This window comes from Oratosquilla oratoria, chromosome 36 (assembly GCF_046742065.1).
Source record: "Oratosquilla oratoria isolate Oo_2021 chromosome 36, ASM4674206v1, whole genome shotgun sequence".
In the NCBI taxonomy this organism is placed as follows: Eukaryota; Metazoa; Arthropoda; class Malacostraca; order Stomatopoda; family Squillidae; genus Oratosquilla; species Oratosquilla oratoria.
In genome coordinates this window covers 40,725,043-40,742,542 of record NC_134812.1, presented here as the reverse complement: position 1 = coordinate 40,742,542, position 17,500 = coordinate 40,725,043, and the positions used below count along the sequence as shown (strand labels likewise).

The 17,500-nt window shown below is 34.6% G+C and overlaps 1 protein-coding gene across 1 annotated transcript in view; it reads left to right on the top strand.

The window, feature by feature from the left end:
- Nucleotides 1-7,602: 7,602 nt before the first annotated feature.
- Nucleotides 7,603-17,500, top strand: part of LOC143019120 (uncharacterized) — a 24,786-nt gene continuing 14,888 nt past the window's right edge. Inside the window, exons 1-2 of the mRNA XM_076174815.1 lie at nt 7,603-7,685; nt 9,229-9,432. Of these exons, the coding sequence (XP_076030930.1) occupies nt 7,603-7,685; nt 9,229-9,432 (287 nt within the window). The remainder of the gene's footprint in view (nt 7,686-9,228; nt 9,433-17,500) is intronic.

Here is a 17,500-nt window from a genome sequence, read left to right as displayed (position 1 = left end):
GTATAGATATGTAATGTATGTAATGTATATATATATAGAGGTATATATATGTATATATAAATATGGTATGTATGTATACTTATATATATTATATGTATATATAAATATTGTATATATGTATATATATAAATGTATATATGTATATATATTGTATTAAAATATTATATATATAACATATATAATATATATATATCTATATATATTTAAATATTTATATATATATAATTATGTATATATATACATGTATATAAATATCATATATATACATATATATGTAATATATGTATATATTTATTTACTATATATATAGTTAATAGTATTATGTATATATATATATATATTATTACATATGTATATATAATTATATATACAGTATGATATAATGTGTATATATATATATATATATTATATATACAGTATGTATAGTAATATGTAAATATATATATATATATATGTATATAATGTATATATATGTATAAAATATATATGTATATATATATATGTATATCGTATATATGTATATATATGTGCATATATATGTATGTATATATATATATAGATGTGTATATATATGTGTATATATAACTGTAGATATATTGTATGTGTAAGTATATGTATATATTTATATATTTGTGTGTATTATATATGTATATATATATGTAGTATATGTGTATATATATATATATATATGTATATATATGTATATATATATTATATATATATATATCCCTATATTTTATATGTATATATGCTGTGTATGTAGATATATATATATATATATATGTATATGTATATATTTTGATTAAAACAACTGCGCTAATAGATTTAACTATTTTCCAGTTGTATCTCTTAAAGTTTAAGGAAGGACTTCCTATCAACTTCATTCAGCTTATGAACGAAATCATCCATGGTGAAATGTGAAAAAGAAAGGCGCTGGTGAATGCCGATGGTTTCTATTGGATATGTAACAGCATGTAAAAAACTGTTGACAACGGACACCTAAAACTGGCTTCGGAGTTTTTTGTCACCTCGATAAGAGCTCTCCCCTCAGGCGTGAGGAAGGACTTCCATTGGTTAGTAAGGCGATGTTCTGGTCTTGAAGGTCTAGAGGCAAGTTAAGAAGGTGCAAAGCGGAGAGGCTTTTTATACTGCGGCTCGAACGGTTCCTGTCGACTCAGAGCGGGAGAATGCTGGGCTCTGATTGGCTCATGGGACATTCGCCTGATCTCGGCGGGGATGACCTCTGTCTGCTACGCAGCTCAAGCGGCTAGGCCCGGGCAGAATGCTAGCTTGCGATTGGCTGCGAGGGTTCTCCCGTGATATTGTGCTTACCCCGGGCAGAATGCTGGCTTCCGATTCCAATCTTCCTCAAATATATATATATATATTTTATATATATATATATATATATATATATATATATAATATATATATATGTGTGTGTGTGTGTGTGTGTATACTGTGTATATATACATATATATATATGTATATATAAAATATATATTTTATATTTATAAATGTATATATATATATATATATATACATATATATATATATACATACATATATATATATATATATACATATATACATATACTGTACATATATATATTCTATATATTATACATTATAAATTATATATTATATCTATATATGTATATATATATATATATATATATATATATACATACATGTCATATATATATATGTATTATATGTATGTATATATATATGTATGTATATATATGTATATATATATATACATATACACTGAATGGTTCCCAGTGATCAATTAATGTCTTTTTTCAACCACAAATCACTTTTAATTCCATGCCATCACAGTCGAGACTGAAGAATCGCTCGATTTAGGCATCCGTTGGAAATTGAAACGTGGGCGAGCCGAGGATTCGAACCCAGCTAACCCGTAACAAAGTTACAGTGACTTAAACCAATACGTTATCAAGAGAGATATAAGTTGAGTACGACTTTCTTATATTTGTATGCTCGAATTACATACACCTACACGAAATATCGCGTTCAACCCACCTCCTCTATGATAGTGCATTTAGCGTATTGAGTCAGTAAATTCATCTGAAGACGTTAATAGTGTACCAGAAATTATAAAGGAAGAAGTAGAATTTGCTCTAAATAAATGAAACGAGGAAAGGTACCTGGGGAAGATGGTATATCTGTTGAAAGACGCAGGGAAATTAGTTCACGTTAAATTAGCTCAGTTGTATACTCAGTGCTTACGTCAAGAAAGCGTTCCTGATGTGTGGTGCAATGCTATAGTGATTTTGCTTTATAAAAAAGAAGGCCAGAAGGACTTTAGTAACTATCGACTGATTAGTTTGCTATCAAACGTATGTAAAGTTTTCCCCAAGATCCTTACAAATAGACTAAGTCAAGTTTTAGATGGAAACCGAGATAACAGGCAAGATTTAGAAGCGGATATTCGACCATCAACCATTTGCAGGCGATAAACCAACTAATCTAGAAAACAACAGCATACAATATACCTCTATGTTTAGCTTTGTAGATTACGAGAAGGTCTTTGATTCGATCGAACAAATAGCGATATTAAACTCGCTACGCAAGTAGGGTACAAACAAACAGATCGTAAAAGCATTAGAAAAGATTTATGCGAAAGGTACCGCTATAATTCGACTGCATAAAGATACAGAAAAGATCCAAAGATTGAGTTGGAAAAAAAAGGTTTAAAGATTAATTGCGAATATTTGAACCACCTAAAATTTGCGGATGACATTATTCTTATTTCAGAAAGAGCTTGCAAGACTTGAAAGACTTGCAAGATATGCTGAGTGATCTAAACAAGGAAAGTGTCAAAGTAGGTTTAAAAATTAATAAAAGTATAACCAAAGTAATGCTCAATACGAAAGTTCAAAGTAAAGAGATTGTAACTGATGATGAGAGTCTTGAGAAAGTTGAAGAGTATAATTATTTAGGGCAGATGGTGAAAGTGACGAAAGACCATGATAATGAAATAAAAAGACGCATTACAATTGGTTGGAAAGTGTTTGGTAAATATAATAAAATCCTGAGAGGCTCTCTACCTTTATGTTTGAAACGTAAAGTTTACAATCAATGCATTCTACCAGCAATAATCTACGGGTGTGAGGCTTAGAAACTAGAATGAAAGATATATATATATATATGTTTTTATATATATATATATATATATATATATATATATATATATATGTATATATATATATATAATATATATACATATATAATTGTACATATATGTATGTATATTTATATATGTATATTCATATATGTATATATACATGTGTATATATATGTATATATATATATATATATATATTTATATATATTACATGCATATACATATATATACATATATGCATATATATATATATATATAAATATATATAAGATTGTGTGTAAATATATATATATATATATATATATATATAGATAGATAGATAGATATAGATATAGATATCGAAATTCATGTGAGGACGGAACCTTTATTAGTACGGCATGTTCCTTGGTACATCTTTTTCAATTACAGTACATAGTCGTAATACACAGGCACGTACTTGAAAACACACACACACACACACACACACACACACACACACACACACACACACACACACACACACACACACACACACACACACACATACACACACACACACACACACACACACACATATATATATATATATATATATATATATATATATATGTATATATATATATATAAGTTATTATGGCAAAGTACCATGGAGTTGATACCTTAGGGTCTATATGGGGCGCCCCTACGGACCAGAGTCACACATTATTTTGTCTGAGATAGAGGAAAACTCTGTACATAGAGAAATGATGACACATTTATACTACGACTGTCCCTCCGTTATGCTGTCCCCCAACCCCTTGTTACTGTCCTGTACCATTTCTCTGAATATTCATTTCCTTTTTTCGCCTACCTACCCTGTGGTGGGGGCAGAAGAATACTACCACCAAGTATTTCCACTTGAGTCGTAAAGGCGATAAAAAAAAAGGGAGGGGGGGTGGGATTAGGAGTCCTACTACCTGTAGCCCCAAAAGGGGACATTCCTAAAAAAAAAAAGTAAAGGCATAAGAGGGTCTGGGAACTTTCTAACCAGTACCCTAAGGTTTGGGTGTTTTAATGTGTGTGTATGTGGTACAGATGAGAGTACTAGGGAAAAATAGGCAGTATGTTTGTGAGAACAAAGATGGATGTACTGGCTTTGAGTGAAAAAAATTAAAGGAAAGGGCAACTGTGAGTTTGGGAATGTAGCTGGGAGGTACTCAGGAGTGAAGAGGGGACGAGGGAGAGAAGGGATGGCTATACTAGTAAGTGAAGAGATAAGCAGGTAGTGGAGTTGAAGGAGGTGTCATCAAGGTTGATGTGGATGAAGGTGAAGCTGGGAAAGGAGATGTGGGTTTTTGTAAGTGCGTATGGGCCTGATAGTGAGAAGAGCGTAGAAGAAAGGGATGCTTTTTGGGTAGATATAAATGAGTGCATAGAGGGATTAGGGAGAAATGTCAATGTAGTTGTATTGGGAGACCTAAATGCTAGGGTAGGAAATGAACCAATTGACGGAGTGATTGGGAAGTATGGAGCTCCAGGTAAAAATCGTAGTGGAGAATTGATGGTGGAGATGTGTCTTAAAAGAGAGTTGATGATAACAAATACAGTGTTTCAGAAGAAAGTCAAGCATAAGTACACATGGGAGAGGGTGGTGGATGGAAGGGTGGCAGATAGAGCGTTAGTGGACTATATAGTGGTGACCAGGAGTATGGTAGGAAGAGTTAAGGATGTACATGTTCTAAGGGGAGAGAGTGGGGGAATATCAGATCATTTCCTGGTGGAAGGTAAATTGAGAGTGGAGAATAGGTGGAGAAAGAGGAAAAGGGCAGAAGGTAGGGAGGTACTTAGAGTGAACTGCTTAAATGGGGAAAAAAGGAAAATTAGTATAAGAAGAAGTTGAGAGAGGAGTGGGAGAGAGTAAAGGATAGAGTAGAACTAGGGTTGGAGGAGGAATGGGGATGGCTCAAGGAGGAAGTCATAAGGTGTGCAAAGATGGTGTGTGGAACATGGAGGGCGGGAGGAAATAGAAGGAAGGGTAGTGAGTGGTGGGATGAGGAAGCAAAGAAGGGTCTAGAAGAGAAGAAGCAGGCATTCATAGATTGGCTGCAAATTAGGACGAGGGAATCGTATGAGAGGTACAAAGTAAAGAGAAAGGAAGTAAAGCATAAGATAAAGGAAGCAAAAAGGAGAGCAGATGTGAAATAGGGAAAGAGTATGACAGAAAATTTAGAAATTAATCAAAAGATGTTTTGGAAGGACATTAAAAGAGGAAGAGGAGGCGAATCAAGTAGAGAAGAAAAGGTAAAAGGTGCAGATGGAGAGATGATAATGGAAGAGAAGGCAGTGAGAGGAAGGTAGGCTGAGTATTTTAGGGAGTTGCTAAATGTGAAGGAGGATAGGGAGGGAAAGGTAGTTGCAGTGGGAAGCGCTAAGAAAATGAGTGATGAGTGAGGAAAATGGAGGAGAAATAGGGAAGGATGAAGTGGAAGCAGCTGTTATGATGAGAGTAGGTAAGGCACCTGGGTTGGATGGATGCCATGCAGAATGTCTGAAGAAAGGAGGTACAGTTATGGTGGACTGGCTGGTGAGGTTATTTAATGTTTGTTTAAGAGAGAGTGGAGTGCCGGGGGACTGGAGGAATGCCTGTATAGTTCCACTTTACAAAGGAAAGGGGGACAAGTGTGAGTGTAGTAGTTACAGAGGGATCAGCTTGTTGAGTGTAGTTGGGAAGGCTTATGGGAGGGTCTTGATTGAGAGGATTAGGAGGGGAACAGAGGGAGTAATTAGTGAGGAACAGTGTGGTTTTAGGACAGGTAGGGGATGTGTAGATCAGATTTTTATGGTAAGACAGATATGTGAGAAAGCTATAGGAAAAGGTAAGGATGGTTTTTGGGCTTTTATGGATCTGGAAAAGGCTTGCGACAGGGTAGACAGGAAGGCACTGTGAGAGGTACTGCAGATATATGGGATAGGAGGAAAGCTGTTAAGAGCAGTCAAGAGTTTTTATGAGAGTAGTAGAGCTTGCGTTAGGATTAGAAATGGAGAGAGTGAATGGTCTGAGGTAAAGATGACTTCGTCAGGGGTGTGTTATGTCTCCCTGGTTGTTCAATCTTTACATGGATGGGGTGGTGCGAGAGGTGAATGCAAGGGTAGTGGGTCAGGGGTTGGAGATGATTAAAGAAAGTGGAGAAAGGTGGGAGGTGAACCAGCTGTTGTTTCCTGGCGACACTGCGCTTGTAGCAGGATCAGAGGAGGGATTGAGGAAGTTAGTGACAGAGTTTGAGAAGGTGTGTGAAAGAAGGAAGCTGAAGATAAATGTGGGCAAAAGTAAGGTGATGAGATGTACAAGGGGAGAGAGTGACAGTAGGATGGAAGTGAGCATTAAGGGTGAGAAACTGGAGGAAGTAGATAGTTTAAGATACTTGGGTGCGAATGTGACAGGAAAGGGAGGAGTGGGGGTGGAGGTAGAATGTAGATTGAGAGAAGCGAGTAAATGCCTTGGTGGATTAAAAAGTGTAATGAGAAATAGATATCTGGGAATGGATGCTAAGAGGAGGTTATATGAAGGAATGATTGTGCCAACAGCAGTGTACGGGATAGAAACATGGAACATGAGAGAGGAAGAGAGAAGGAGTTTGAATGTGTTTGAGATGAAATGTCTGAGAAGTATGATAGGGGTTACTAGGCTAGATAGAGTGAGAAATGAGGAGGTGAGGAGGAGAACAGGGGTGGAAAGGGAACTGGGAGATAGGGTTGATGAAAGAGTATTAGGATGGTTTGGACACATGGAAAGAATGAGTGAAGAAAGTAAAAGAAGTGTGGAAGGCGGAGGTGGAAGGAGTGAATATGAGGGGGCGTCCTAGGATGAGATGGATGGATGGGGTGAAAGGGGCTTTACAAAAGAGAGGAATGTCTGTAGAGGAAGGACGGGAGAGGATAGAAGATAGGGGTGAATGGAGAAGGGTTGTGTATAGATGAGGCTGTGATGCATGAGGGGGAGTGGGTGGGGGATGGGGGGTGAGGAAGTATGTATGAGAAAAAAATTGACGCAGCTCGAAGGGATTTCTCCCCGTCTTCTCCTTTTCTGCATGAGGGAACGGAGAGGGGGGGGTCGCCAAATTTATGAAGCGGCCTTGCTGTGGATGTGCTGTGTCTTGCAACAATGCTTCTGACCCAGGGCAGTGGACAGGATGCAGGGATGACCCGCCATCCAGGATGTGCCAAGATAGGAGGGAGGGAGGGGAGTGGAGGGGAGTGAAATGTATGGGGAGTGAAATGAGTGGGAGTGATTTCTATGCCTTTTTCTTTTTGGCTACCCCTTGTGTAAGGGGGAACAAGCCTTTGGTATATGTATGTATGTATATGTATATGTATATATAATGTAAATATGTATTTATGCATGTATAGTAGTAGTCGAGCTTGTGGTAGGGTAGCAAGTTGAGAGAGTCGTTTGAAATGAAGTTGGTGTTGTGCCAGGGTTGTATAATGTCACCATGGCAGTTGTACGTGCACTTGGTTGGGATAGTACGGAAGGTTTGGAGAAGCTAGAGTGGAAATGGGAGGTGAGCCAGTTGTTGTTTGCTAATAAAACCGCGTTCGAATGGATAAAAGTGAAATAGAAAAGTGGTAAGAGGATTGATAAAGAATAGACAGTGAGAAATGAGGAGATGAGGTGGAGAGCGGTGGTGGCAAGGGAGTTGGCAGATAGGGCTGGTGATAAAACAATGGGAGGATATGGGCATATGAAAAGAATCGGCGAAGAAAAACAAACAAAAAGAATTGAAAAGCAGAGGTGAACAGTGGGAACTTGAGGGGAAGACCAAAAATTGGAAAGATGGATGGGGTGAAAGGGGCCATTCGTAAATGGGGAATGCCTGTTGAGCAGGAAAGAGAGAGGGCAAATGGTAGTAGTGAATGGAGAGTGGTTATGAATGGATGCTATACTAACGCGGCCCAAATGTTTTCTCCTCGTCTGTTCTGTATTTTCATGAGGAGATGATGGGCTAGGGTCGCCGGGTAAGTGAAGAAGTGGTGGTAAACCAGTCTTAGTTGTCGGGTCCTTCTGTGAAGGTGCTGTGTCTTGCTGCATTGCTTTTGATCAAAGCAGGGGAGTCGGGTAGGGACGGCCCTTAACCCACAAGGAGGAAAGGCATAATAATTGGATTTTTGGGTAGTTGTGGAAAAGTTTTTTTTGGTATATGTATGTTTCAATATAAAAATCTTATGTAGGTTTTGTGTGTGCAGATCGGCATGAAGACATTTCTTACCTGACTTACGTACACACAGATGTAAATATTTGAAAGGCACAATAATTGGATTTTTGGGTAGTTGTGGAAAAGGTCTTTTTGGTATATGCATGTTTCAATATAAAAATCTTATGTGGGTTTGTGTGTGCAGATCGGCATGAAGACATTTCTTACCTGACTTACGTATACACAGATGTAAATATTTGAAATAGTGTATAGGCAAAACTTTTTTCTTTTGTAATAAGGCACTGGCACTATCTCATGGCACCTTGAATGACTAACAATTGCGTCTCTTCTTTCCCTCCCTCCCCACCGCATGCACTCCTGCACATGACACGTTCCTCTCTCCTACGCTTCCTCTCTACCCCTCCCTCTTCCCCCATCTCCCTCCTCTCTTTTCCTCCCTTCCTACTCCTCCCTCCTCTCCCTCCTTTCCTTCCCTCCTTTCCTCTTCCTCCCGTTCTCTTTCCCTTCCTTTATCTACCTACCCTCCTTTCTTTCCTTCTCTTCCTCTCCTTCCTCTCCTTCCTCCTACAACCCACCTTCTCTACCTCTTTCTTTCCCCCTCCTTTCTTCCTTCGTCCTCTTGTTCTCGCTCTCCTTCTTATCAATCTTCCTCTCCTTACCTCTCCCCTCTACCTCCCTCCGTGACAACATCACCTCCACCTCCACCTCCACCACCACCGCCCTCGCCCTCCGTCTCCAACATCCCCATGCCTCCCCCGTCCTCCTCTTCCTCCTCATACTTCGCTTCTTCGTTGCTTCTCACTGCACGCTGCACCCCTATCCTCCACCCAACACCTCACTTGCAACCCCACACCCACCCAACACCTCACTTGCACCCCGAACACCTCACCCCCCACCACCTACCAGATCCACCAGCACCTTGGCACTCCCCCAGCTGAGTGGCACGGACCTGAATGGCACAGCTCTGGGCGAGTGCCCCGCCCCTGGCACCAGTACAAAGGACGCCGCCTCGGCGCCCCACCCCTCGCTCCTGCGGCGGCACCCTTCGCTGCCCACCTCGCCCCTCTTCGAGGACGCCCAGGCCCTCAGGGAGCTCCTCGCCGCCCATAGGTTCGTTCACGCCTCCTCCAGGGTAGGGGGGGGGGGGTTCTTGGGTCCTACTCCTGCAGTCCTCCGCGTGGTTATTTTGAGGCTCATACATCGGGTCCTTCTAAAGTAAATAGAATCATCAGGGGTTTAGACAGAATAAAATCATGTTTAGGTCCTGAGTCCTTCAGTGGTTAGGGTCTCCTTCAGAGATTTTGTTCTGGCTGGATCCGGGCGATTCTGTTCAGTTGAACGGAGGCGACCTCTGGGCTCATATCTTCGTTTTGGCGGCGGGAATCTCTTATGTCTTTGTTCTGGACGACGCCAGGGTCAGGGTCGGTAGTAGTGGTAATAGTAATGGTGGTGGTAATAGTGGTAATATTAATGGTGGTGAAAGTAGTGGTAATAGTAATGGAAGTGGTAGTATAGTGTTAATAGTAATGGTGGTGGTGGTAGTAGTGGTAATAGTAGTAATGGTAGTAATTGTACTAATAGTATTGCTGGTAAGGGTGGCAGTAATAGTAATTGAAATGGTGGTAATGGTAGTAATAGTAACGGTAGTAATAGTAATGGTAGTAATGGTAGTAAAATAGTAATTGTAGTAATGGCAATGGTAGTAATAGTAACGGTAACATTAGTGGTGATGGTAATAGTGTCATAATAATGGTAATAGTATTAATAGTAATAGAAGTAATAGTAGCAATAGTAGTAGTAGTAATTGTAGTAATGGTAATAGTGATAAAAGTCATAGTAATAGTAGCAATAGTAATAGTATTAGTAATTGTAGTAATAGTAATTGTAATAGTCATAGTAATGGTAATAGTAATAGAATTAATAGTAATAGAATTAATAGTAATAGAATTGTCATAGTAATAACAGTAATAGTAGTAGTAGTACTAGTAATAATAGTAGTAGTAATAGAAATAATATTAATAGAAGTAACAGTTATAGTGTTAGTAGTAATAATAGTAATAAATATTGATAGCAATAGTAATGGTAGAAATTGTAATGGTAGTATTAGTAATGGTAGTAATAGTAAGGGTAGTAATGGTGATAGTAATAGTAATGGTAGTAATATTAATAGTAATGGTAATTAGAGTAATGGTTGTAATGGTTGTAATAGTAATGGTTGTAATAGTAATGGTTGTAATAGTAATGGTTGTAATAGTAATGGTTGTAATAGTAATGGTTGTAATAGTAATGGTTGTAATAGTAATGGTTGTAATAGTAATGGTTGTAATAGTAATGGTTGTAATAGTAATGGTTGTAATAGTAATGGTTGTAATAGTAATGGTTGTAATAGTAATGGTTGTAATAGTAATGGTTGTAATAGTAATGGTTGTAATAGTAATGGTTGTAATAGTAATGGTTGTAATAGTAATGGTTGTAATGGTTGTAATAGTAATGGTTGTAATAGTAATGGTAGTAATGCTACTAATCGCAATGGTAATTGTAGCAATAGCGGTAATGGTAGTAATAGTAATCGTATTATAGTAATGGTAGTAATTGTAGTTGTAATAGTAATTGTAGTTTTAGTAATGGTAGTAATAGTAAGGTTAGTAGTGGTGATAGTAATAGTAATGATAGTAATGTTAAAGTTAGTAATAATTTAGTAATAGTAATGGTAGTAATCGTAGTAATAGAAATTGTAGTAATAGTAAAAGTAACGGTAATAGTAAAGGTGATGGTAATAGCAATAGTAGTCATAGTAATGGTAATAATAGTAATAGTAATAGGAACAGATATATTAACAATAGTAGTAGTAGTAGTGTTAGTAATAGTAATGGTAGTGATAGTAACAGTAATGGCAATTAATGGTAATAATAAGTCATCGTAATGGCAATAGTAATAGTTCAAATAGTAATAGTAGTAATAGTAAAAAGTAGTAATAGTAAAAGTAGTAGAAATAGTAGTAATAATGATAGTAATATTAACGGTAGTAGTTATTGTAATAGTACTGGTAATAATAGCATTATTATTAGTAGCAATAGTAATAGTAGTAACAGTAATGTTAATAGTAGTAGTAATAGTAGTAGTAATAGTAGTAGTAATAGTAGTAGTAATAGTAGTAGTAATAGTAATTAGTAATACTATTAATAATAGTGGTAATAATCGTAATAGTAATGAAAGTAAAAATAATGTTAGTAATAGCATTGTAGTAATAGTGGTAGTAATGGTAGTAATAGTAATTGTAGCAATAGTGGTAGTGATAGTAATGGTAATTATGGTAGCAATATTAATGATAGTTATGGTAGCAATAGTAATGGTAGTAATAGTAATAGTAACGGTAACAGTAAGGGATTTGGTAATAGTAATAGTCATAGTGATGGTGATAGTAATATTATTAATAGTAATAGTAATAACAGCAATAGTAGTAGCAATATTAAACATGGTAGTAATAGTAATGGTAGTAATAGTAGTAATGGTAATGGTAACATAGTCATATCGGAAATAGGATTAATAGTAATAAAAGTAATTGTCATAGTAATAACAGTAATAGTAGTAATAATAGTAACAACATTAGTAATGGTAGCAATAGTAATGGTAGTAATAGTAGTAATTGTAGTATTAGTGGTAGCAATAGTTATGGTAGTATTAGGAATGGTAGTAATGATGATAGGATTAGTAATGCTAGTAATATTAGTGGTAGTAATGATAGTAATGGTAAATAATAATTGTAATAGTAGTGGTAGTAATAATGGTAATAGTAATGTTAATTATAATGGTAATAGTAATAATAGTAATAGTAATAGTAGTAAGAGAAATTGTAGTAATATTAGTCATGGTAATGGTAGTAACAATAATAATGGAAGTTATAGTAATAGTGGTAATAATCGTAGTAATAGTAATGGTAGTAACAGTAGTAATAGTGTTGGTAGTAATAGTAATAGTAATGGTAGTAATAGTAATAGTAGTAATGGTAGTGATAGTATCAATAGTAATGGTAGTATAGTAATGTTAGTAATAGTAATAGTAACGGTAATAGTAATGATGGTAATAGTAGTTATAGTATTGGTAATAGCAATAGTACTAATAGTAACAGAACTAGTAGTAATAGAAATAATAGTTATAGTAATAATAGTTATAGTAATAATAGTAATAGTAGTAGCAGTACATGTAGTAATAGTAATAATAGTAATGGTAAATATAGTAATAGTAAGGGTAACAGTATGGTAATAGTCATGTTAATACTATTGGTAGCAATAATAGTAAGGGTAGTAGTAGTAATAAAAGTAATAGTAATGGTAGTAATAATAGTGGTAATGGTAGTAACAATAGTAATTGTAGTAATAGTAGTAATAGTGGTAGTAATAGTAGTAATAATATTAATGGTATTGGTAGTAACAATAGTAATGGTAGCAATAGTAGTAATAGTAGTGGGAATAGTAATGTTAGAAATATTAATGGTATTAATGGTGTTAATAGTAATGTTCATAATAGTAGTAATAGTATTCGTAGTAATGATATTGGTAGTAATGGTAATATTAATGCTTGTATTGGTACTAATAGTAATAGCCATCATTGTAGTAATAGTGGTAATAGTAGTAATGATAGCAGCAGTAGTAATAGTAATGGTAGTAAAAGTAGTAATAACGGTAACAGTAATGGTGATGGTAATAGTAATAGCCATAGTAATGGTAATAGTATTAATAGTGATATTAGTAATAGTTATAGTAGTAATAGAAGTTATAGTAATAGTAATAGTAGTAGCAATAGTAGTATTAATAGTAATAATGGTAGTAACAGTAATAGTAACAGTAATAGTCATAATGGTAATAGGATTAATATCAATAGTAATAATAGAAGTAATTGTCATAGTAATAACAGTAGTAGTAGTAGTAGTAGTAGTAGTAGTAGAAGTAGTAGTAGTAGTAGTAGCAGCAGCAAAAGTAGTAGTAATAGTAGTAGTAGCAGTGATAGTATTAGTAGTACTAGTAGTATTAGTAGTAATATTAATAGTAATAATAGTAATAGAAGTAATAATTGTTGTAGTATTAGTAATAATTGTAATAATAATAGTAGTACTAGTAACAACAGTATTAATAATAGTGATGGTATTAGTATTGCTAGTAATAATAGTAATAGTAATAGTATTAGTAAAGGTAATATTCATGGTATTAATACTAATGGTAGTAATAATAGTAATGGTAGTAATAGTGATAGTAACAGTAATGGTAGTAATAAAGGTATTAATAGTAGTAATGGTTGTAATGTTTGTAATTGTACAAATAGTAGTAATAATAACGGTAATAGTAATTATTCTAGTAATAATATTAGTTATAGTAATGGTAATAGCAATAGTACTAAGTAATAATACTAACAGTAATAGTCGTAATAGAAGTAATATAGTTAGTAGCAATAGCAGTAGTAGTAATAGTAATGGTAATAATAGCAACGGTAATAGTAACGGTGATAGTAATAGACATAGTAATGGTAATAGTAATAGTACTAAGAATAATAGCTGTAATTGTAGTAATAGTTGTAATAATAGTAGTGGTAGTAATGGTAGTAATAGTAACGGTAACTGTAATGTGACACTAATAGTACTAATAGTAAAATTAGTAATAGTAATAGACATAACATAGTAATAGTAGTAGCAATAGAAGTAATAGTAATGATGGTAGTAGTAATGGTAATGGTAATAATATGACGGTAGTCATAATGGTAATTGGATTAATAGTAATAGCAATAGAAGTAATTTTCATAGTAATAACAGTAGTAGTAGTAGTAGTAATAGTTTCTATAGTAGTAATGGTAGTAATAGTAATTGTAGTAATAGTGGTAGTAATAGTTATGATAGTAATGGTTGTAATGGTAATAAATGTAATTGTATTATTGTTAGTAATAATAGTAATAGTAATGGTAGTAACAGTAGTAATAGTGGTGGGCAAAGTAATAGTAATGGTATTAATGGTGCTAATAGCAATATGACTAATAATAGTAATAGTAATGGTAATAATAGTATTGGTAGTCATGGTAGTAATAGTAATGGTGCTAATAGTAATAGAAATTTGTAGTAATAGTAATGGTAGTAATAGTAACGGTAATAATGATGGTGATAGTAATAGTATAGTAATGCTAATAGCAATAGTACTAATAGTAATAGAATTAATAGTTATATCAATAATATTAATAGTAGCAATAGTAGTAGTAACTAAAAATAGTAGTAATAGTAATAGTAATAGTAACGGTAATAACAATAGTAATGGTAATAGTAATGGATTGGATGACCCTTGAACATGGCCATATAGGTAGTCGCTTGATTGATTTTCTTGGTGACAATTACTTAATTCAGCATGTAAAAGAGCCCACAAGATATGGAAACTTACTCGATCTTTTGATCACTAGCCGCGAAAGCATGGTAACTGATGTAGAAGTCGGTGAATCTGTTGCAAATAGCGATCACAACTTAGTTAGATTCAAACTCCTAAACAATTTTAGAATAGATACTTGTGTTTCTAAAATACCCGATTTCAGTAAAGCTCAGTTCATAGGACTACGTCAGGAGCTTCAGCTTACAGATTGGGAGGCAAAATTAAACGAAAGACCTGTAGATCAGATGAGGGAAATATTTCAAAATACGCTCACTAAGATGATTCAAACTTACATTCCTTTTAAGGACAGACGTCCCCCAAATCAGGCTCGCCCAAAGTGGCTCGACAAAGAAACTGAAAAAAGTATTGCTAAAAAGAGACAGGCTTATAAGAAATATAAGTGCTCGGGTGCATCTAATGACTATGAAAATTATGTATCAATACAGAGAGATTTAAAAAAGACAATAAGGAAAAGAAAACGACAATACGAAATGAACATCGCTGATAAATCCAAAGAGAATCCCAAAGAATTCTATAGTTACATTAGAGATAAAAAGGTTGTTAGGAATCACATTGGTCCACTATTATCTGCTGACGGTCAACTTGAATATTCAAATGAAGGAATGTGTAATATCTTAAACAATTATTTTAGCTCGGTATTCGTAAACGAAACACCTCAAAGTGAATTCCAAACTGAAACCTGTGAAATGACTAGGGTAAACTTACTCACTACGGTAAATATAACAAAAGAAAACATTAAAAGTTGTATAGACAAACTCAAAGTTAATAAAACGCCAGGCCCTGACGGTTGGCATCCAAGAATCTTAAAGGAAATGAAAAATAAGATTGTTGTTCCATTAGAAATTATTTTCAAGAAATCCATCATATCCGAAGATGTCCCAAGAGAATGGAAGCTAGCTAACGTTACTCCCATATTCAAAAAAGGTGACAAAAAGAAACCAAATAACTATAGGCCTATAAGTTTGACTTCAATCGTAGGAAAAATAATGGAAACTATCATCAGAGATGCTATCGAACATCATTTAGAAAGTAACCGTTTGATAAATGATAGCCAGCATGGTTTCAGACGGAAACGTTCTTGCGTGACTAACTTACTCGAATTCTACAACACAGTTATCTCGAATTATGACAAAAGAAACAATATAGATTTAATATATCTAGACTTTGCAAAAGCTTTTGATACCGTCCCACACGAAAGACTACTTACTAAATTAGCTTTGCATGGAATAAGTGGTAGCCTATTAGGTTGGACTAGTAATTGGTTGAATGATCGAAAACAGAGAGTTGTTTTAAATGGAAAAACTTCTGGATGGAAAAGTGTTGCAAGTGGAGTTCCTCAGGGCTCCGTTCTTGGGCCGCTTCTATTCATAGTATATATAAATGATATAGACCATGGACTAAAATCTACTGTTTCCAAATTTGCTGATGATACAAAACTGTGCGGAGTGGCAAATGATCACTCAAACCAATTAGATATTCAAGAAGATTTAGATCAATTACAGCAATGGTCTGAAAAGTGGCTAATGAAATTTAACACAAGTAAATGCAAGGTAATGCACATAGGTAAAAATAACAGTAAGTACGATTACAAGTTATTTGGAAATTCGTTAACAAAAGTGGATAGTGAAAAAGATCTCGGCGTAATTATCAGTAACGACCTCAAATCATCCAAGCAGTGTATTTCAGCCTCTGAGAAAGCAAATAAGATTCTAGGACTGATTGCGCGATCTTTTGATTTCAAAAGTCCATCACTCATTAACAAGCTATATAAATCGTTAGTTCGTCCACATTTGGAATAAGCTGTTTCTGTATGGTCACCGAATCTCATTAAAGACATTGACAGACTGGAAAAAGTACAACGGCGAGCCACAAAACTGATTCCAAATATGAAAAATAAATCATACGAAAATCGACTAAAACACATGAATCTGTTTTCCCTAAAAAAGCGTAGACTCAGAGGTGACTTGATACAGGTTTTTAAGATTTTAAAGGGAATTGACAACATCAAAAGTGACAAAATTTTCACATTGAATGAGAATCAGACAAGAAACAATGGTCTCAAACTATCCGGAAATAGATTCAATTTAAAAGTAGGTAGAAACAACTTTGCCAACAGTGTAGTAAATGAATGGAATAAACTTCCTGCACAGGTATTGCAATGTAGTTCAGTTCGAAGCTTTAAGAATCAGTTAGATAAATACCTAAGTAAGATGCTGTAATGATTATAATTTATCTTATATTATTTGTTTTTTTTTATCATTTGTCTGTCTGATTTTCATTTATCATTAGTTATATATCAATTTATTATCATTTACTATTTACCTGTTTGTTTATTATTTAACTATACCTATGCATTTATTTATGTATTTTATTTGTTATTTACATTATTATAGTTTTTATTTATTGTTTTATTATTAATATGATTTTTTTTTTTCGCATCCGACCTAGATATGGATCAAAAGGTCTCCTGTCGGCATGCTCCGCCTTTGTAATCCTTTGTAATCCTTTGTAATGGTATTAGTACTAATAGTAATTGTAGTAATAGTGGTAGTAATGGTGGTAATGGTAGTAATGGTAGTAATAGTAACGGTAACAGTATTGGTGATGGTAAGTCATAGTAATGGTAATAGTACTAATAGTAAAAGTAATAGTAATAATGGTAGTAATAGTAATGGTAGTAATAATACTAATAGTAATGCTAAGCCATAATGGTAATAGGATTAATAGTAATAGAAGTAATTGTCATATCAATAACA